This window comes from Morchella importuna (assembly GCF_003444635.1).
Source record: "Morchella importuna strain M04M26 chromosome Unknown Morimp01GS006, whole genome shotgun sequence".
Taxonomy (NCBI): Eukaryota; Fungi; Ascomycota; class Pezizomycetes; order Pezizales; family Morchellaceae; genus Morchella; species Morchella importuna.
In genome coordinates, this window is record NW_025763403.1 from 412,918 (window position 1) to 435,980 (window position 23,063).

At 46.1% G+C, this 23,063-nt stretch overlaps 1 protein-coding gene across 1 annotated transcript; it reads right to left on the minus strand.

Annotated features, from left to right (window-relative positions):
* Positions 1 to 19,793: 19,793 nt before the first annotated feature.
* LAJ45_02997 (uncharacterized protein) lies at positions 19,794 to 22,859 on the minus strand (the record flags this gene model as incomplete). Its single annotated transcript, XM_046112587.1, has 8 exons — positions 19,794 to 19,892; positions 19,973 to 20,402; positions 20,477 to 20,602; positions 20,652 to 20,797; positions 20,849 to 21,238; positions 21,316 to 21,498; positions 21,572 to 22,213; positions 22,647 to 22,859. 8 exons carry the CDS (start codon positions 22,857 to 22,859, stop codon positions 19,794 to 19,796), a joined length of 2,229 nt encoding a protein of 742 aa, XP_045974076.1.
* Between the last annotated feature and the right edge of the window lie 204 nt (positions 22,860 to 23,063).

Genomic DNA, 23,063 nt, shown 5'->3' on the forward strand with positions numbered 1-23,063 from the left:
TACGTTTTTACCCTGACCCTGATCTCCTTAGACAGTTTAGCACTTGGCGATGAGTAAGCCACACAACACTAACAACAGGTGGAAGCATAGTTGGTCGAGGACACGTAGAGTAGGAAACGCGGCGGTACCTTAGTTTACATAAGTCTCTTCCTTTGTTCGCTTTAGCACCACTCATCGGACGATGTACTGATCTTTGGTTTAGCTACGTAATCATGGCATAGTTTCGGATCAGACTCCATGAAGTATGTAAAGCCGTGCGTATTCTGATGTCTATCACAGAACACTAACGACTGGTGAGAGAAGAGACGAACGGTGATGTGTTGATAGGCTGCTAGATAATCTATCTTTATACAGAAACAGAGTTGACAGGTTGTCACGCCACCTATCCGTTGCCATAAGTCCACAGTTGTAACATACGTAACCTACTGTCACGTATGCTGTGCGACAGTACCAGAGACAGCCTGCAACAGATAATACTCCCGACACCGTACATGCGCACCTAGTAAGGGAATTCGTCTTTACGGGTAATATAGACGACCTCCCTAGCCACTCGGAAACTCCCCTCACTCGGACAGTTAATCATGATTGGTTGAAAAGAGGTACTGAAGCCACTTAAAACACTGATTTGATCTCCCTGGAAACCGCCCGATTCGTGAGTTTCGTATTCTAGCCATCACTAGCTTTACTGGGTGACTATTACTGGTTTTGGTTGGCTCTATTGTTCTAGACCTCCCGGGCCATTCAGACACCCCACACACTCAGACAGGTAACATAGCAAAGAAAAGATAAGACACCCCAAGGTCTTTATATCTCTCTTGGGAAAAGCCCTCGCGTTGAAATCCTTGCTTGGAGGGTTTGGCCGTTCAGTGCCCTTCGCGACGCTTAAATACCGGATAGGGGGAAGCCCTGGACTTTAGTGTGAAAAGGAGACCATCGTTCCGGCTATCCCTTAAGCTGTCGCAAAAATGCTGACCCCCCAAAAAAAGCAAATTCGGTGTGGCTTTACTAACAGATCCCGTTATCTCTCTTATCAAATAATTGATCTCTCATACAAATCCAATTCTTCTGTTATAGGGGGGTCAGCATCGACAGCTTAAGGGATACCCGAATAGCTGCTTTACATGGCTGCGTAACACAGCAACATGCGCTGAATCAAGCGTGGAAAGGCTTCTGTACTCCCCTTAATGTCTATAAACTTCATGAACTCCGTCTCCAACACCTAAAAATGTTTAATAAAATACACGAGTATCGCTTTCGAAAACATAATATAATTATAAATTCCAGAAACCTATCCGAGAGGCGACCCACAAATATCGAAAGTTGATAAACTAGTTTTCGAGCCCAAGGTCTTCTAATTTTTCCCCTTTTTCACGAACCCGCATAGGCATTTGTATTTATACTAATAGGCTGAATATATCGTCAGATTGAAGTGAGGTGGACTGCCGCGACTTATTAAGGTGGCAGACTGGCTTGTTCTTGGTCAGACACTTAGGGCCCGTTCGGACCGGTGCGGATTATATTAATGGATTATTAGGAAGTGTCAATTATTAGCGGATGGGTGAAATAATCCAAATAAGCAGAATAATGTGTTGAGCAGCGGGTTGGTTGGGGTGGGGTGGTCCCGCTCAGGTAGTGTGGTCGCGCTGGGGTGTGATCGCGCTGGGTGGTCGCGCTGGGGTGTGGTCGCGCTGGGTGGGTAGGGTTGCGTTACGCGGTTGCTACCATAGAGCGGCTTTGCCTTATGTGAGGGGATCATGTTCCGGTTCATAGCCCATATGTGTAGATCATGTTGCGGTTTACCTGCTTAAATAGAGACGTGCAACGCTGGTACTGTAGTTCCCTCCAAACCACTTCAACATTGCCTCCTCAATCAATGACAGATACTACCCAACTAGTACCTTATGGCTATACAGCTACTGGGAGGGTTAGAAAAATACCTTTGAAAAATTCACAACAAGAAAATCCTGTACCTGAACCAAACCGCTATGAAAAATTCAAGTACACCTACAGAAAATTTTTAAATTGTCCAGCTTGCTATAAGGATTTCAGTCACCGGCCAGACTCCCATAGAGCTGTTTGGCAGCATCTGCTTCACTTTGCTACTGTTGCCAAAGAACCAAAACATCAAAAGGCTAGGGATGCTCTTAAAGAAATAAGGGACCGGACACCTACTGGTATGTGAATTTTAATTCCGTATGCAGAATTATACTAATAATTTCTCAGAAGAACTCAGAACAAATAGGGAGAAAATGAGCTCTGCAGAATGGAAAGCTAGGAACCCTAAAAAAGCTAAGCGGGCTTCGGCCAAAGGTGCGACAAAACTCAAAATTGAAAGGAATTTGAGGAGAGCAGGAGAGTTTTCGGAGGAAAAGTTGAACAAATTGCTTGAAGAAAAGATGGCGGAATGGGATGCAGAGAATTAATTGTACTATTAGTTCAAGTTTTACATGAAATTCTACATTGAATTTGAGAGGATAAGTCAGTAAATTATTTATTTAAAGCAATTATTGATATTCCCACAATTACAAAATAACGGAACTCGGAACAATCTTTAGGATATATCCAATAAGGACACCAGTATTTCGTAGGTGGTAATTCCAAATGCGTAAACCGATAATGATATTGCTGTTGATTGCCAGTGGTTCGCAACTGTGAACGCAACTGTAAACGCAACTGTTTTACATATCATGTTGCTGTTTACCAACATAATTTATATATCATGTTCATACTATGAATCATACTGATTCATACTATGAATCATACCGGTTCACGTAGATCCTCAATTCTAGTAGTGCTTCATTTAACAATACTTCAAATCCGCAATTGTGCTCAATAATTGATACCTTTCAGTCACAACTTGCAACCATGTCAGAACCACGTGCATCATGGACGGAAGAGATTGAGAAAACTCTTATTCAAACGCTACTGGTGGAAGTTCAGAAGGGCAAAAGGGCTGAGAATGGTTTTAAAAAGGAATCATACACCAATGCACTGCTTGAAATCAATCAAAAACATTCGTCTCAATTGGACTTTAGTCAAGTGAAAATAAATTGGGCGTGGTGAGTATTTTGAGTTTAATTGAGCATATACTAAGTACGTTTGCGATACTAATATATTCATTTACTATTAGCTCAAACGCAAATATGACGTCTTTCCATCATTGAAAAACAATAGCGGATTCGGTTGGGATGAGGATAATCACATGCCAACCGTACCTGAAGATGTTTGGGATCGATACTTAAAAGTAATATCATTGCCTATCGATTTAACAGTACAATACATCTAATATACAGTAACAATATTCTCATCCTGCAGCAAGAGAATTTCGAAAAAAACCGTTAAGTAGTTTTGATGACTTGTCTCAACTTTTTTTGGGCATGCGGGCAACGGGAGAATATGCTATTATACCTACAATATATGGATCACGGGAATTATTAGAAAATAAACGTTGTTACAAACAGAAGTCCGATATGTTGGATTCAACGCCCTTCAGTACAATAGAATCAGAAAATTTTGAGACCCCGATTCGAACGCAAGAATCAATCATCGATACTCAATTCCTGTCACCATTACCGTATTATAATACAAATGCAATCGCTCCTCAATTCACCACTACCTACATACCATCTCAACCAGATACATATCCTAAACAGAAAAAAATTCGCAGCAGTACAGGTAGAGATATTGCCAAAGCGTTAGGCAACATCAATAAAACTGCTCAGGATCTTAGTATCAGTAAAGTCCAACAGGCGATTACGATACTGCAGGAGGAATATGAACAGACATATATAACCGAGGATATGATACTAGCTATGAGTATATTTGAGTCAACCATCAAAGCGGAAATGTTTATTGTTATGAAGCGAGGATGTATTCGCGATGGATGGTTAGAGCGGGAGTTGGAAAAACTGAGAACTTAATTTTGCATACCTATTTGTTTTCTTCATATCGAAGTACTAGTACCCATATTCTTTGGTTTATAATTATTTGAATAATCCTTCCACATTTGTTCCGCTATTTCTTCCCTCAATTTTACCATATTGGAATCCTCTTTATCAGGCTCATATTTTCGGGTTTCTGGAGAAGCTCCGAGTGTATCAGTAGCAAACCTATCTCTTGAACGATTGTCTATCTCCTCCCGTTCCCAGTTATTTATTTCATTTGTAGGACTGTGTAAACGAATGAAGTTATGCAATGCTGTCAATGCAATAACTATTTTTACTTGCGTTTCGGAAGTATACTCAGATTGGGACCGAAGACTAGGAAATTGACGGTTTAAAACACCAAGAATTCTTTCTATAGCATTTCTCAATTGGAAATGACGTAAATTGAAAAACTCTTCTTTCGTTTGGGGTCTACGTTATTTATCATTTTATTAGCTATTGACGGATTTGGTTGTTAATATACCAGGAGGAAGAAAAATTTGTCACCTTTGCCCGGCTTGCATTTGTTCCCGTAAATGATATCTTATTCCTCGATACGGAGTAAGAAACCCTTTTCGCAAACCATACCCAACATCTGCAAGAAAGTATTTTCCGTCCGGTACAATAAAGTCTTGAGATAGTGCATGTTGAAGAACACGTAAATCATGAGCGGATCCTTCCCAACCTGCTAGAATATAGCAAAATTGCAAATTGAATTTGCAAGCAGCTAAAACGTTCTGTGACACCGCTCCCTTTCTATTCCGAAACCTGACAGCTTCAGTGGTACTACTCTTGCAAGTATATGTGTAACATCAATTGCGCCAATACAGTCTTTGAAATACGGAAACATTTTCGGATTTTTAGCTATCTCTGGAGGTATAACTGTTGATGGGAATAAGATGAAATTATTATAAAGAACGAGTAATGCTTCCAGAACAGAATGAAAATGCTGACTGATTGTATCCCCGCTGTGCTGAAACCGTTCCTGTACTGTTCTATTGTATGCATTTTCCGAAACCACTTTTAGAAATATTGCTATCTGCTCTTCAACTGATATACCAGGGAAGGATCGGGTAGCGTGTGTTGGTGATAGTAGATTTCTATCCGTAATCCATTTGCACAATGCTAAAAAAATCTCTTTCGGCATTCTAAAGACTTGTCTAATCCGCTCAGGGTTGGGACAATTGAGATTCTCCTCTATATATGACTGACCGGTCAATGCAGAGTCTCGGATGATATTCAAATCTGGGCGTAAGGCTTGGTGTTGTCCGACTGCAGATGCAATCTGCAGTAAATATTCCGGAGTCAAAATGTTGGTCATGATGAGGCAAAGTGTCGTTGAAACGAAGAATGTGAATTCAGAGAATTATTTACCTCCTGAGTTGATTATTTTCTTGGCTGATTATTTGAATAAATAGAAGTTCCAATATATAGATTACTCATTTCCCCGAACACCTCTATTTTTTACAATAATCCAAAACCATATAATCCGTTGGATTATCGCCAATAATCGTGATTATTGGACTGTCCGAACGGGCCCTTAATGTGTGAGTCTTGGCGCCAAGAGACTCACACCGGGAATGGGAAACAAGGAATTGAGAGGTAAAGATATAAGTATCCTTTAGACGGAAGAGCGCTAGGAAGATATTAGTTAAATTCCTTTTAGGTTATAAAAGGGTTTGATTAAGATCATTCGCTGATATGTTTTCCCTCGAATTCGAAGACCTGCTTCGCTCGCTATCTAATATTTAGGTGCGTATTTTCGGTATTTATGTGTTTTTGACATATTTGATATTTTCAGTTTCGGAGCTCGGATGTTTTCAACCGTGTACAGGAGGTGAGGTGTCCGGACAAGTTGGTCGCTGCCCTGTCACCACTTACCTAACCCTATCCGATCAGTGACTCTCATATGTACTTGTCAAAGTAGTACTAATTCACATCCTACAACTTCAGAAGAGATTGGATACCGTCCATTAACAATCAATCAAGCATGATGTGGTTTTTGGATGCGGGATAATATCACTATTTCTTACAGGGTGGGTAGGTGTGATAGAATTTTATATTAAATACGGTGTGCATTTTGGCCCCAAATTTTGTCCGCCATTTCTTGTCAAGAACCCCCGGAAATGAAGATTAAGGGATTGAGGAACAAATTCCTAGCTCAAATCCACACTCACTTTAGCTCACATTAGTGTGGAGATTCGTCCCGAAACTTACCCCAGGTCCCGAGACTCCCGAGATCACGATAGGACGAGATAAGATAAGATGAGACTTGACGTACCCATCATTAGTTGGACATGTTCTAGAGTCTAAGGTCTCATAAATGACTAAGAATGGCGCTTAGCATGCATAGAATCCATGAGACATACCTATAAACTACGCGGAAAATCCCAAACCTAAATTTTACTCCCAGGCTTAGAGTGGAAAATCAGCTCTCAATGCAATTAATGAATTAAACAAAAAAATCAGCTCTCACAGACGAGTGATATTTCATGATCCAGATATCTCATTCATATTCTCCTTTGAAATCATGACTGCTGACCTCGATTTATTGTAAATGGCAGGATTGGCGCTAAACATGGTAGTCATTGAGTGATACCTGGTGCTGGGCGGGGTTGTCTTCGAGTGTCGCCTGGTACTGCGTTGGGCGCGGTCGCTCCTTGTTGTAGTAGGGCTGCCAAGATGTAGCACACCATCGGTGTTTTTGGAATAGAATTAAGAACGTTTTTTCGGTTCTACGTGGGTGATACACACCAGCTTATTATCCACAGCACAATTATTCTCCAACACCTAACCTGTAGAGAAAAAGAACATACATTCAGACCGCTCCGCAATAAAACACGCTTAACATTCTATTGTCTGTACTATTATAAGCTTTCTTTCTTGGTCACTTTAGTTTCGAAGAGTCTCTATAAGCGTGACCAGGCGTTGGTTCCGGGGATGTTTAATATGTGGTTTAGAGTCCCGCCCTACCTAGATGAGCATGCATCGGGGTTACACCGCATCTTTATAGATCACGGTCAGGTACCTATAAGGGCAGAGATCGAGACAAGAAATTCCTTGAGCAACAGACATGTTTCACAAAATAACATATCCAAGACATTCATCTGTTGAACTCCGATTTAGCGGCCAAAGCTGTTATCCTTCATTTCTTGAACGAGCACCTCAGTTACACCGTCCCTTGTTATTGGTCTCCACCGACATCCGGAACATATCGATATAAAAACATGCACCGATTACCGGCTTTCTTTCTTCCCACCATCCTCGCTTCCCATTCTTCTCGCGTACTCGCTTCCTAGCTCCTTCTTCAACCCCTAGCTAAAGCATCTCCAAAACCTTAACAATGCACACCTCCATCATAATCACCCTCGCTACTCTCCTAAGCCTCGCCACTGCAATACCTTTCCAAGTCGACATCTACATTACCAGTACAAACACCAGTCCAAATACCGTCCCGGCTGTCCAACCAAATTCGTGCAAGTGTCTTGCATGGCAAGCACTGCGAGATGTAGGACTACTGCGAGGGTATACTGTACTTCAAGAATGAGGGGCCGGAATACATGCCATACATAGGGTATTCTTTCTTCGGTCGGTATATCGTTTTGAAAGATCGCTAGTACCGTATGGTTGTGTTTACGCGAAGAGAGGTAGAATGAGGGGGGTGAGCCGTCGGTGGAGTTTCGGGTTCAAAACTAGTGTGTTAGTTGCTTTGGATATGCGGGAGATACACTAGAATATCTGAATCCCTGCGTCTTTTGTGTCAGGCTGAAATAAACTATGGATTAAATGCAGCTGGCTTCGTATTAATGAGTATAAAATGAATTGACCCGGCCAAGGTGAACCAGTAGCAGCGCCAAAGGAGGGACTTTTTACCCTGAACGTGGGTATATAAACGGTAAAGTAGATAGATAGATGAGCTATGGAAAGACTGAGTGTTTTTGTTTCCGCGGGTAGATTTGAGGTCCAGATCATGAACTATCACTCGGCTACGACTGACCATGCCCATTAATTTTTTACTATAGGCTGGAGCTACATGAAGATAGGAAGATATCTGACGGCATTAAATCTTTTATATAATTCTGTATCGCGCTTTCGGGGGGTGGAGGAGGAGGCCGGTAATCGGAAGTGGTGAAACATAGGTCTTAATCCGGGAAAAGGTACTTGTGTGGTAACGTGACAAGAGCTTACTAGTTGGTCGCTGTAATCTACAGCCCCAAACTGATGAGAGAAACTGCCCAAAAGGGATTCTGGACCCTCATCAAGGTTCGCTGAACTTTAGGGGTTTGGAGCTTATCGGTCGCGTGATTCTTCAGAATAAAAAATCGGTTGTGCCGACGGTTTTACCAGAACACTATATACATATATGGGTATAGCTAGGCAAGACACTGTAAGATATATTTTTTCCATACCTCTTTGGAACAGTATTATTCTTGAAGTGTCGGTGTGAGTAATGAACGGTTGGGTCCTCACTTTACTGCAGCGGGTCGGGCCAGCTCCTTGGGCATTTTCGACCCGGGCGGACCCATTGTGAAGCCTGGACTCAATGAAAGTGCAGTTTCCAGAGGTGAGCCCTAGAGGTGTTTATATTGGTTTTATACAATTAGAACGACGTATATTATATATATATTAAAGGCGGTTGAAATCTTAAATCAGGTACCAGGTATTCAGAGCGCCGATATGAGGATGGGGATAAGGACGCGCGGCGGATGATAGCCTGGAGTGTCGGGAAAGGATATCTAAGTTGCTCTGTCATGAGAGTTGATTTCCTTTGTTGGCGCTGCTCCCCCTCCCCCGGCATTGAGCGTTGTTTTTTAAGCTCTGTTTGCCCCCTCTAACCGCTTCCACGCAGCGGCGCACGTCATGTACGATCACTCGGTCACCTGACCAGTTCCGGATAAACTCGCTTCCATTTTCCAAGAAGAGAACCTTTGTTTAAGACCTTGTAGGTGTAGAAATAGGGCATCGGTTATGTATGGAACTACTCATGTATAAGGGATGACTCATAGAAGGAACAGGGATTCAGACAAGGCTTAGTGTCAGGAATTATATAATCAGGAGATCACGTGGTATTAAAATAACTGTATATATAGAGCGCTCAAACGCTTACATTGTCGCTGGAACTTTAGCACTACAAAAACACATCCTCACTCAAGGTCACGTGTTCAAATCACACACAAGTCATTTTCTCCCATACTCCAAACTTCAGTAGGTGGGTGGGTAGAACTGTGTGTTGGGTGACGGTCTGCCACAGCGCCACTTTAGTAACCTTTAAGCCTGACCCTGACCTTCACATGCGCCCGAGTCCGTGTTCGAGTTAACGTTAGCTAGCATCGCGACGTTGATCCGATTCTGACCTGGTGAAATGATTCTTGGGCCCAAGGAATGGCGCTGCTGTGTTGTTTGGAAGCCTTTCTTTATTAACTACGTAGGGCCGTAGTGTTTTGATCTCCCCTCCACAATCAGGCGATTACGCACTTTATCACTACAGTCAAACACAGCTTGTAGCCCCGTTCTCGTATATAATTGACAACAGAGCAAGGAGCTTATAAAGGTTGGCTGAGCGGTTATCGTGATGGGAATACTACGATATTTCTAGTGGTGGTCACACTTATTCCACCTTTTACGTTCCCTCCAACAGTATTAAACCCAGCCGGCCTGAACACTAGTTGTGTTTTGAGATATGCTGTAGTACGTGGGCTCCTAACAGTGTTGCACGCCTCCCTCGGTTCTCGACTTATCAAGAAATGAAGCCCCTCGGTTCTCGACTTATCAAGAAATGAAGCCCCGTCATGATTGTGCCCGCCATAATAATCTTGTATTTGATCAATTGAATCGATAGTAGCTTTCATACCGCATATAATCTGCGTGAAGGGCTCATTGAGCTAGCTGATTGACGCGTGATATAAAAGCCTCAAGTATTCCCAATCGATCTTTGCTGATAAATAAACATGGGCTTCGGGATGAGGGGAACATATGCTCGATTATATTCCAGATTGCTACAGATTCAGTCATTTAAAATTAAATTCAATCGAGCAGAGTGTGATTGTAATTATCTTCTTCTTGCGGGAAGGAGGATAGATCGTTTATCTAATTATAATCTAATCTTGCAAACCACGAGTTGAACAGGTATCCTGCATGTCTTAATCTTGTGCTCGGTGTACTAACGCGCAACACCACTTTTTCCGTCCCTAAAATGGGGTTTGGGGCGGATCAAGAGGGAATCGAAAATACCCGAGGAGCTGCATCTTTTTTTTGTGGGACGACGAAGATATGAAACGTGCGGGAAGCTCCGTACCACCCCGGAAGAGTACGGTTGGGTACTGATCACCATCATGGGAGCTTATTCTTTTACTAGGTATTTCCCTGGATTGAGAAGCTCTTTGCGAGGTAACTTGTTTTAGATAGCATAATAACCCCGGACGCCTGGTCAGGCCGACTCACAACAAGTCTGGGCCCTCAGGAAAGCTGCGACCCGGAATAAGGAGACTAAGCTCCCCAAGTTCCCAAATGCCTCCTCCCCAGCCGAGGTTAACCAAGCCCTCATATCACACTTCTTCCCCCCCAACCAAACCCCACCCCAGCTCCCCAACCGGGCTTCTTCCCTGATACTCCAGAAGTAACAGCCGACGAAGTAGCCAAAGCACTAGCCGCCTCCTCAAACAACTCAGCACCAGGACCGGACACATTCCCACCTGTAGCCTGGAAAAGAATCCACCAAGGAAACCCATCCCTCATCCCCCAACTTCTCACCCCCCTCCTCAGAAGCGGATACCACCCGATAGCACTTAAGAGTGCCCTCGGAGTCATTCTCCCTAAGCCCAACAAGCCGGACTACAACTCCCCCGCCGCCTACCGGATCATAGTCCTCCTGGAAACAGTCTCAAAAATCCTCGAACGGATAGTGACGTATCGCCTTCACGCTTTCGCCTCCTCATCCCGCCTAATACACCCCCATCAATGCAGTTCAATCAAAGGACTGTCCACAGCTGACGCCGCAACTACCCTCCTACACGAAGTCAGGCTCCTCCAACGCGGAGGACTGAAGGCCTCCTCCCTCTTTCTGGACGTCAAAGGGGTCTTCGATCACGTCATCCCCTCGGTCCTAGCAGACACCCTTCGCAGCAAAAACACCACCTCATATATGGTCCAGTGGGTCCTCTCGTTCCTATCGGACCGCAAATGCACTGTCCTCTTCCCAGGCGGCCCACGCGCCTCCCTACCAGTAGCTGTCGTAGTGCCCCAAGGCTCTCTCATCTCACCTCTCTTATTCTGCATATATGTAGCGCCACTCCACACAGACCCAGCCCCCGGCATCACCATCTCATATGTCGACGACTTCGCCTTCACAGTCGCCTCCCCATCTCACTAACAGAACATCGCACTGCTAGAAAATGCCTACCATAAGGCAACAGACGCAGGCACCCCGCGCAACATCCACTTCTCCCTCCCCAAAACAGACCTCATCCACTGGCGCACCAGCGCTGATAGGAGTGCACCCTCCACACTCCCCATCACACTCAACCGGACCCCCCTCGCCCCTAAAAGAGAAATCCGCTGGCTGGGCCTTCAGCTCACCGACAACCTCAACACCTTCAACCACTTCTCTAAAAGGTGTGCCTCAGCACAAGCCTCCTTTGCCATCATAAGAGGATTCGCCTCAGCAGGCAAAGGCCTCACCCCCCTCAACTGCCGACGACTAGCAGTCATGGCAATCCTCCCCATGCTCACATACGGAGCCTCTGTCCTCGTTCCAACAGCACGAGCACTCAAGAGGCTCGAGACCACCTGGCACTCAGTCCTCAGATGGGTCACCAACTGCTTCAGATCAACCCCCCTCTCCATACTACAAGCCGAAACATCCTTCCAACCACTCGCCCTATACATCCCCTCCCTACGCATCAGATACGCCGCAAGAATTCAAGCCGCATCCCCCGCTTACAACCCAGTCACCGCACGCACCCCAGACTCCTTCCACACACTCTCCACCTACAGAGAGACATCTCACCGACACCTACTAAGAGGCCGCCCAAACCCCCCCGTCAACTGGAACTCGACCAGGAAAGGGGTAGCCCGCCTCCCCATAGACGACCTCTGCCACGCACTGCTCACCAACTCACCAACTTTTGCCCAGAACCCCAACACCATCCACCCGGGCCTGGCGCTCTCTATTAAAAAAGACACCATGCAAATCTGGAAGAATAACCCCCTACCAGACTACTACAAATTCCCAATCAACACTCGCCCACACCCCCACCTAAAGCTCGACCGCTTCATCGCAGGGCGCATATGCCAAATGCGTGCTCATAAAAGCTACCTAGCGGCCCACCCAACATGGATGTCCCAGGACCTCCCCCCAACATGCCCCAGATGTCTCCTCGAAGACGAAGACCTCGAACACGCCATCCTACGCTGCCCTGAGCGCAGTCCCCAGAGGGCAACCCAAATACACTTTGCAAAAACCCTCGACGACCTTTGGTCACCCCCCGCCTCACTTGCAGCCCTCTCTTCCTACATAAGGGCAACCAAAACCGGGTTCCTCCCACAAATGGGCCCACTCAAATCGCCACCCTATGACCTATCCTCAGACTCCGAACTCACCTCCCTCTCATCAAGCTCGGCCTAGGCCACCTCCATCCGCAACAGGCCCAAAGAGCCAGTCATACGCACCACAATCCTCAACACCGAAAGTGTCCTCTCTTCGCTCTCCTTATTCTCTCTTCTCCTATGTCCTGTCATATTACGCATAGCTGGTACGAAAGTACTCTGCCCCTGAGGGGGACGTTGCTAAATTTTTTTGTTTGCTGGCCGGTAGGAGGAATGTCAGGGTCTCTTCACAGCGTCTGCTTCATGTACACACTCTCATATGTTTTGTCTTTCCCTTTCGTTTTCTTCGGCGGTTTGGTAGGGGAGGGGTTTTGTTCACGCCATAGCCTAGGCTGCATGCGATATTCTTGTACCCAGAAATAAATGAAACTATGAATTAAAAAAAAAAAAAAAACCCCGGACGCCTGGTTATGTACGCCTTTGCGGAAGGGATTGAGAACTGTTAAAATATTTAGCGGATCTTTAATTAAGCTATGAGCGAGAGTGCTGCATGAGAAAAAACGAGACCACATTTATCTTGTCTCGTCTTGTGTTTAAGAATAGTAGGCCTCGGAACTTTACAAAGAAGGTAAATTATAGGACAAGTAAGGACATTCTCCGGCTGCATGTGTACGCAATTGGATATTTAAAAAAAAACCTTTCCAAGCATGTTCAAGATAGTCTTGCGAGACATATCGAGACTAGCCCGCAATAGTGGGTCCCGTAAGCTATAGCGGGCGTTCTATCGCTGGATAGATCGAATTTTAGTATTCTAACGAATAGAACAGTGTGTCTATGTAGGGGGGGTGGAGGGTCTATTTAATTCATGAATCCTATCCATTTTCTATCCGTTGCAATAGGGAGGACAGCTTACTAGCGCGAGAAATAGTACTAAAAAATGGCTTCGCGAAACCCAATTCGTATTAGGCACCGATTCGATTTTTAGGAATCTATATCAATCACCGTATGCTCATGGGAATCTGGTCTGTTCGAAAACCACCCTCTATTGCAATAGAAGACGTTCAACAGCTTAAGGGGAGGCCCAGTACTAGTATTTAATGCTGATACCATTAGGTGATCGTGTATTGTGTCGCCCGGAAAGCGCGAGATTATCATGATTAAGCTTAGATTAGATATGTATATTGTAGTAGAAAGGAAAGGCTCAGTAGACCACAGAACGGTATGGGAGGCCGTTATTCCTTTGAGTCAGGTACCCCTTCTCACTTCTTCTAACCTCGACCATGAAGTTCGTAGTGTGAGAGAAAATGACTTGAATGTGGTTTGAACACGTGACCTTGAGGGAGGATGTGTTTGTAGTGCGAAGAAGATACTATTGCGCCGCTAAAGTTTCAGCGACAATGTGGGTGTTTGAGCGCTCTATATATACAGATATTCTAACACCACGTGATCCCCTGATTACATAATCCCTGACACTAAGCCTTGTCTGAATCCTTGTTCCTTCTATGAGTCATCCCTTATACATGAGTAATTCCATACATAACCGATGTCGCAATGCCATATTTCTACACTTCCCCTCACTTGCCACATCGTATCAATTCTGACAATTTTTGGTGAGCAGGTTTCGGTAGTCCTTTGGTCATTATGTCTGCAACATTGTCTTCGGTTGGGACATAGAGGAGTTTGAAGGTTTCGGCTTCGAGTTGTTCACGTGTGTAGTGATAGTGAACGTCGATGTGTTTGGACCGGTCGTGGATACGTGGGTTCCGACAGAGTTCGATGGACCCTGTGTTGTCAGCGTGGATGTTGTATTGGTATTGTTGTTGGAGTTCGCATAAGGCGTTGCGAATCCATACCAGTTGTCGAGCTGTTAGGGACAGAGCCATATATTCGGCTTCTGTTGTTGAGACTGCGACTGATTTCTGCTTCCGGCTTCTCCAGCTTATGGCTGATTTTCCTAGTCTGAACACGTATCCTGAGAACGATTTTCTGTCATCTAAGTCTGAAGCGTAGGAACTGTCTGAGAAACCATCGAGTGTTCTAGTGTTTCCTTTCGGGTAGAACAGGTTCCAGTCTTTGGTTCCGTTGAGGTATCGGAGAGTTCGTTTGGCTGCTCGTAGGTGGTCCTCAGTTGGGCATGAGGAGTACTGAGAGAGGGCAGTAACGGTATGGGTGATATCAGGTCTGGTTGCTATGCTGGCGTACATGAGTGATCCAATTATGGATTGATACTCAGTTGGTTTCTCGATTTGATCTTCTGGTTCTCCTTTACGAAGACTCAGATTTGGTTCGAGTGGTGTCCCAACTGGTTTGCAGTTATTCATTCCAAATTTGTCTAGGATTTTGTTGATGTATGCTAGTTGTGACAACGTGATACCGTTCTTTGTTACCGTTATTTCTATTCCCAGTAGGAATTTCGCATTACCGAGATCCGTACATTCGAAATCTGCCTTAAGTAGTTGTCTGATTTCGTTTCTGAATGGGGAGTCGGGTCCGAATATCATGATGTCGTCAACATACACCGATATGTATAGTTGGTGTTTCTTATGTATGAAGACACATGGGTCGAATTTGGCTGGGACAAATCCTTTCCGTTGAAGGGAGTCTGCTAGGCAAGCGTACCATTCACGGGGTGATTGTTTTAGTCCATATATGCATTTTCGAAGTTTACAGACCTTATGGTCCTGCCTGTAGCCTTCAGGTAGTTCCATGTAGATTTCCTCCTTAAGTATACCATATAGGAAGGCTGACTTGACGTCCATTTGTTGTGGTATCCAACCGTTGTGTGCGGCTAGTGCAAGTAGGAGTCTTAGGGAATCGTATCGGGCAACGGGGGCGAAGGTTTCATCATAGTCTTGATACTGTACTTGGGTGAAGCCTTTGGCGACGTATCTAGCTTTGTATCTTTCGATTGTTCCGTCCGCGTTGTGTTTTACCTTAAATACCCATTTTCCTCTGACTACTGCTCGGTTGGTTGGTCTGTCGACAATGTCCCAGGTGTGGGCCTTGTCGAGGGCGTCTTTCTCTGTCTGTATTGCCTTCTTCCATAGGTGTTGATCATCGCTTTTCATTGCTTGATTGAAGGTGGTAGGTTCAGTTACTAGGTGTACCCGATGTATGGTGGAATCCAGGTTGTCGTACTGGCTTTGGAGCTTTGCTTTGTCCTTTTTGTGGTCTAGACTGGCTGCTTCCATTGCTAGTTGCTTGGTTTGTTCGTCCATATCTTCATCGGCTAGTATCTCTGATACCTCCTTGTCATAGGTGGTTCCTAATTCCGATATTTTCAGTCGGATTTCCTTCCTTTTCCCTTCGATATCAAGTGCTGCTTGTTTCTCCGTTCTTTCACGGATGCGATTCGATCTTCTTGTTGTGACCGGATGCGGGACTTCAGATTCTTTCTCTTTTTCGGTTGTTGGTTTCCAAGGTTTCGATTTCCTTGGTGGTTCCGGGGGAGGTGTTTCTGTGTTTTCCTGATTAGCTTCCTGTTTATTACTTTGTTCGAGGTGACGTCCAGGAGTGGGCCTCGTAAGCCCGGCCCCCAGTCTACTTGCGTCTGTTTCAAGGTTTTCTTCGAGTGCTGACGATTCGGGTTCTTGATCAGGCCTGTCTTCTGATTCATATCCGTCGTCTGTTGGTGCAGGTGCCGCTTCTGGTTTCAGGATAGGGTTGTAGTCGAGTTCCACGGAGACTTCCCCTGATTCAGGAGGGGGGAATGTGACATCTCGACTTACAACTAACCTATTTTGTGATCCTATCCAGGTGCGGTAATGTTTGGGACTGTCTGAGTATCCGACGATGATTCCTTCGTGTGCTCGGGGTGCTAGTTTGCTTCCTGCTGGCCTAGAGTTTTCTGGGATGTGGACATAGCATTTCTTTCCGAATGGTTGAAGGTGTTGGATACTCGGCTTTGAACCTTTCAGGGCTTCGAAGGGGGTCTTTCCCTTTAGCGTACTGTGGGGTAGCCTATTTTTGAGGTAGACAGCTGTTGAGTATGCTTCACCCCATAACGATTTAGGATGGTCCATGATCATGCACCTGACCATTGTTGTTATCGTCCTGTTGAATCGTTCTGCAACTCCATTTGATTCAGGAGTGTATGGGGGAGTCTGTTCGTGGACTATTCCTTGTAGGTTGAAGTAATCCATTGTGTCTTTGTTGACGTATTCACCACCACCGTCCGTTCTAAATCTCAGTATTGTTGTATTGTACTGTTTCTCGATTTTCGTGACGTAGTCTTTGATGGCTTTTTTCGCATCGTCTTTCTGTTTTAGCAGATCTATCCAGGCGAAGCGGGTATAGTCGTCAATGAAGGACATATAGTACAGGGCTTTTCCTTGCGATTGTGTGCCGAATTTTCCAGATAGGTCAGAGTGGATTAGTTCGAATGCTCGCTGGGATCTTGTACTAATTGGTGCAGGTTTCTTGTGCACACTTTTTGATAGTGCGCATTGACTGCAATGGAATGTTTCTGGTTTGGGGGGTAGCTTATGGATGTCTTCGTACAAGTTTTCTAGTGTCGCAGGGTGGCCTAGTGCTTGATGCCATTCAGAGTAAGTGGTCAAGCGTACTGTATTGCTAACTACTTGTACATTCCAAAGTCCCTTATCCAATTTCGCCCAAATTATTCCTTTCTTTTCTTTCGTGACCAATTTGTTTCCTCCTCCTGACTCTGTTCTAAACCCCTTTTCGTCGAGTATTGTTTCTGAGACCAATCCCACATTTCCCATGGTTGGGACCAGCAGCACGTCGGTGAGGACAACGGTGGATCTATCTCCATTGGGAAGGTAGCATTCGAAACTAGCGCTTCCCAATCCGGTGACAGCGTGGATGGTGCCGTCGGCTGTTCGGACTGTGCTGGTGTGAGAACGGATGTTGAAGAGTTGGTCTTTGAAAGGTGTTACGTGAGAAGTAGCTCCAGAATCAAGGATCCAGGTAAGGGGCAGAGAGGGTGAAGTATCGGTGCGTACCATGCATACTGTTGTGGATGATTCGTTGATAACTACCGACGCTGAGTTATCTCTGCCTGGTCTCCTTCTGTTTGAATCCCTTGTCTTGTTCTGTTCTTTGAGCTTTCTACACTCCTTGTACTCGTGGCCCTGGTACGGGTTATTCCGTTTCTTGCACCAGGTGCATTCCTTGCCGTTTGGTGTTGGGGTACTCCTGGTATGAAGTACCCTGTTGTTGCGAGTGAGAGGGGTTTCCTCTTGTAGGTTTTGTAGCCGTTGGCGTACATCTTCGTATGTAACATCCTGTTTAGTCTGGATGTTATCGACGACGTTGCTCATCGACTTCGGCAGTGAGGCAAGTAGGAATGCTGCCATTGCTTCGTTGGATTTGGTGAGGGGTAGCAGGGCCTGAGCGAGTTTGTGGTCGCCGCTCTGACACCTGGTTTTGAGAGTGTTCCAGTTCGTGTTGAAGATCTCGAGATGCTCGGTTAAGTTACCGTTGTCTTGCATCTTCGTGTCTAGAACACGGCTGAGGAGGGTGATCGTCGTGTTTGGTGATACGCGATCGTAGAGGTCTTTGAGCGCCTTCCATGCGTGGTATGCATTTTCGGCGGAGACGACTGTTGGTTGTATGTCTTCGGCTACAGCTCCAATGAGAAGGCTGTGCATTTGTTTTCGGGCCTTTTTGATTTCGGCCTTGGTGAGGTCTGTGTCATCTTCTGAGGGGTTTTCGATGCTCAATGCTTCCCACCAGTCTGCTGCATCGAATGTAATCCTCCAGGCAGACGCCCAAGTTTGGTAGTTGGATTGTCCCTTTAATTTTGGGAGTCCATCAAACTTGATGCGAATGTTACTGGGACTCGTGTTGTCTGAGGACTTAACCTCCACGGCCTTGGATGATTCGCCAGCATCAGACATGATGTTGTATGAAGTGTAATTGAGTTAACCGAATGTGACGAGTGTTGTGCGGATTTTATTTGGCAAAACCCGGGCTCATAACCTGAAGTTCGTAGTGTGAGAGAAAATGACTTGAATGTGGTTTGAACACGTAACCTTGAGGGAGGATGTGTTTGTAGTGCGAAGAAGATACTATTGCGCCGCTAAAGTTTCAGCGACAATGTGGATGTTTGAGCGCTCTATATATACAGATATTCTAACACCACGTGATCCCCTGATTACATAATCCCTGACACTAAGCCTTGTCTGAATCCTTGTTCCTTCTATGAGTCATCCCTTATACATGAGTAATTCCATACATAACCGATGTCGCAATGCCATATTTCTACAGACCACCTCCCCACTGTTATAACCAGACAGGAGTAGAACAATCAATTAATATTAAATATCCACATTTCGATTTAGCCTATTGCGCACGAGTACATAGTTAAGCGCGATCGATCTGGAGAGCGCCAAGAACTAATTCCTTCTCAAGGTTTTTCCGCCATGCAACCCTCCAAGAAATAGAAAATATATACAAACTGCTGTACTTTGTACCAGCTTCGCCAACAGACCAGTCCCGGACCGGACGGGACTGTAGTCAGACTATGGACTGCATTATAAGGGTAAGGGTTCTTAGAGTGTCACCTAGGTCGCTTTCTTACTAGGTTGAGGTAGCTCTCGGGCTGGAGTTCATAGACAATATGTATTACTATTGTTGAAGAAAACCGGAATAATAATAAAAAGGTCTTGTCTTATATTCCTTGTGCTGCTAAAGGATTGAGATTGATTCATTTATCATAAACATCATAATAAACAACCCCATTTAGGTAGTTTATGCAGTCCGCAGTTCTCAGTCGGTCCAGTGTTTGGACGGACTGGCTTGGCTGGAAAACCGCAGTCCGTCCGTTTTTTTGGACTACGTGTCTTGGCACAGTCGACTGCAGTTGGACTGAACCACTGGTGGCGTTGCAAGTTTGTACTAGTTGTGGCCCAAAGTACTGAGCACTCACGAATGGAGACCCATCGATGTGTCGTGCGTATCAAACCTCCCCTGTCGCCCTCGACCAATCAAATGCCAGAAAGTTTGGAATAATCGTTAATCCAGCCACATATAGCAGATGGATTCACTGCGAGTTACAGCTTCGTCCACGACAGCCTCGCTCTCGCTCTCCGCATGACTCATCACGGCGAAAATTTGGGATGGTTGCCTGACCAGGCATCCAGTCCGCGTCGCGGCGCGTATCCCAAAATTAATGACGCGACAAGTATATGTAGATACATAACATTACGAACGACGAATAACATTAACGAGCTGATAAAAATAGGTATTTTACAATAAATGCGAAGTAGAGATATAAGACAAGACCATTTATAATCACCCGTAAACACCTAATCCTATTATAGTTCTAACAAAAGAAAGCTACATCAAAGCACCAACGCCAAATCAAAGAAAGTCCGCCCCCGTCCGATCTCCATCATCCTTCTGCCCTTTTACACACTCATGGTAGTGCTTCACCGCCTCGTATGAACTCTTCACAACCTCCTGCAAGCGATGACCTGTCAGTATCTTCATCCCCACTAGTACCAGCAGCGCAGCACCAGTCAGATGTATCATCAACGTACCCGAACCTTCCACATTGCCACTACCAGGCCCCCAAAGTCCACGACATCCTTAACCTCCTCCGGATAAGTCCACTCACTCCCCCTCTTCAGCAGATAAACATTCTCCCCCACGGCCTTCATCAACACGACCATCGTCTTGGCCCCCGCCTGTAACACCCCCGCCGCAAGCACCTTCGCCATCGTTGTCTCGTGCCCATCAACAGACGTCCTGATTGCCTTGAGGATCGCGCGACATCCCGCAACCAACTTCGTGAAATCCTCCTGCCACTTGGCGGCGTCGTAACATCCTTTAACCTCGATGACCGCAAATTCGAGAACGGACTTAGTCGGGGATTGGTGTGCGCGGGTGTGCACGACACCGTCGTAGCAGACAGTGTATGGAAGGGCAGGGTGTGGGTCGTGCTTGTGGGCCCGGAGCCGTTTCTCTTTGCTGTTTTCTTGACTGTCAGTAATTTCGCAAGAAGGCAAGGAGTTATTTGATGCCGGGGAGGAAAGGTCACTAACCGTTGTAGGAGAAGCGCAGGCAAATTCTGGTATGGATCGTCAAGGAGCCGGGAGTATATCGCTTCCCAAGAACCTTCATTGAGTCGCTCACGGAGGAGATGAGAGCATTCAGTGGTGAGGGAGATACTGGATATGTCAGACACCATATTGGTAAGACATTGCAGGAGAGGCTTACGCTTGCTCGAAACAACTGTCGATCCAGTACTTGAGATACAACATGTCTGGCTCCCTCTTCACGATATTGAAAATATCACTCTCCTCATTCGCCCACTCCTCATCCGTCTCAAAGGCTAACCTTCTGGCCGCCGCGCGATCTGCAATCTAAACGAATCTGTCAGGAAAGAACCCAAGCGACTAGGAATAGCGACTCACAGGTTTGTACATACTGATGTGCTTATCCAACACTTTCGGAAACTCTGGTAACCGCATTTCACTCCCTGCAGGTAGTCGTCTGTCAGGCAAAAGGGACATCACCACCTTGTCGTCCTGATCAACTATAAACCAGTGCACGAGACTAATTGTGTCTAGGCGGCTCCCATACTCGTAGAGTATATCCTCTAGATACTGCCCAGTGGAGAGGTGTACCTTGTTGATGGAGTGGTGATGTGCGCGATTGAAAACTGTATAGAAGTATGGCGGCAGTGCGTTATGCTCTATTGTAGAACGCCCGTCGCAGGATGACTGAGGACGGAGTGGAGTGCTGCTTGTAGTACTCACGACGTCGTCGAGGCTTGCGTCCAATACGGAGGCTTCGCAGGAGGCCTAGCGCCCACAAGGAGGACATTAGTTGGAAAGATGCTCTCGAGCTAGATCAGGACCAGAGAAAAGAAAAGACTCACCACTACTGTGCTATCCACCAATGCCAACTCGTCTACATGGGTTTCAATCACAATCCTTCGTTGCCTTCTTTTTTTTGCCGGCGGGCCCATGTCGGCCGTGACCGGTGCCGCCCGCTTCTGTTTTGGGAGCACTCCGTAGGCTTGAGCCCACCTTCGAGCACATACCACGTCAGACACTCGACCCTATATTACGGTTAGTTATATCAACGCGAAAGAGAGGGTATGAAATAATTCAATCAGGACGGTGAACAGCCACCACGAATGTGACTGGGGCCTGGGGTTCATCAGGACGGTGAACAGCCACCACGAATGTGACTGGGGCCTGGGGTTCATCAGGACGGTGAACAGCCACCACGAATGTGACTGGGGCCTGGGGTTCATCAGGACGGTGAACAGCCACCACGAATGTGACTGGGGCCTGGGGTTCATCAGGACGGTGAACAGCCACCACGAATGTGACTGGGGCCTGGGGTTCATCAGGACGGTGAACAGCCACCACGAATGTGACTGGGGCCTGGGGTTCATCAGGACGGTGAACAGCCACCACGAATGTGACTGGGGCCTGGGGTTCATCAGGACGGTGAACAGCCACCACGAATGTGACTGGGGCCTGGGGTTCATCAGGACGGTGAACAGCCACCACGAATGTGACTGGGGCCTGGGGTTCATCAGGACGGTGAACAGCCACCACGAATGTGACTGGGGCCTGGGGTTCATCAGGACGGTGAACAGCCACCACGAATGTGACTGGGGCCTGGGGTTCATCAGGACGGTGAACAGCCACCACGAATGTGACTGGGGCCTGGGGTTCATCAGGACGGTGAACAGCCACCACGAATGTGACTGGGGCCTGGGGTTCATCAGGACGGTGAACAGCCACCACGAATGTGACTGGGGCCTGGCGTATGAGGTTATATCAAGAAATCGCAAATGACTTTCAACCTAGCTACTAATAGGCTATAAGCGAAGTTAGCAACTCTAGTTTGTAGATGATCAGGATCAGGACCTACAGTGGAGAACAGCCGATATTAATAATTCATAAGGCGAGTGGGGTTCTAAATGAGCTCGGTACTCAAAATCCCTAGATGAAGCCAACGGGCTGGGCCCAATTCGCTCTTCATCTCTAAGGTTATGGAAGAAAATGTCAGCGTCTTGATACTACGTCATGGTGTTCTATGTTATCATTAATTGCTGGACTTACGATAAACATACCTTGGAGTTCAACGGCTTACTGTGCTTCGCGTGGGCCCGTGGTAGAAGTTGGGGTCTAAGATGTTATGGGGCAGAGGACAGGGAGCAAGCGACGACCAGGGAGTGGTGTTCTAGAATACCTTCAAGTTCCATCGTTCCAACAGCACCTTTGCTCTATCTTGGAAGCGGGTATTCGGATCGAACTTGAGTTCCCTGAGACGCGTATGGTAGGTTTCGATGGCTTTATTGTAGTCGAAGGGTCTTTTGTTCTGTTCGCACCGATTAAAGAAATTCGTGAGGTAGGACAGAATGCTCCATTTATCGGGCACAGTTGCCGTGAAGTAGCAAGACATGAGTAAGAGTGATGGGGAGGGAGGATGGGTAGGGATGGAGTGTGAAGCAGTGCTAGCTGGGCTGGCAGCCTATTTGTGTCGCTGGCCACATTTCGAGCTAGCGTTCAAAGTGGGAACCCATTTCCTCGGAGTGGCCACTGTCTATCACAATAGCCGTCGTTGGATGTGTGACCCGTCAATATTGTTTGTTCTCTTACCTAAGGC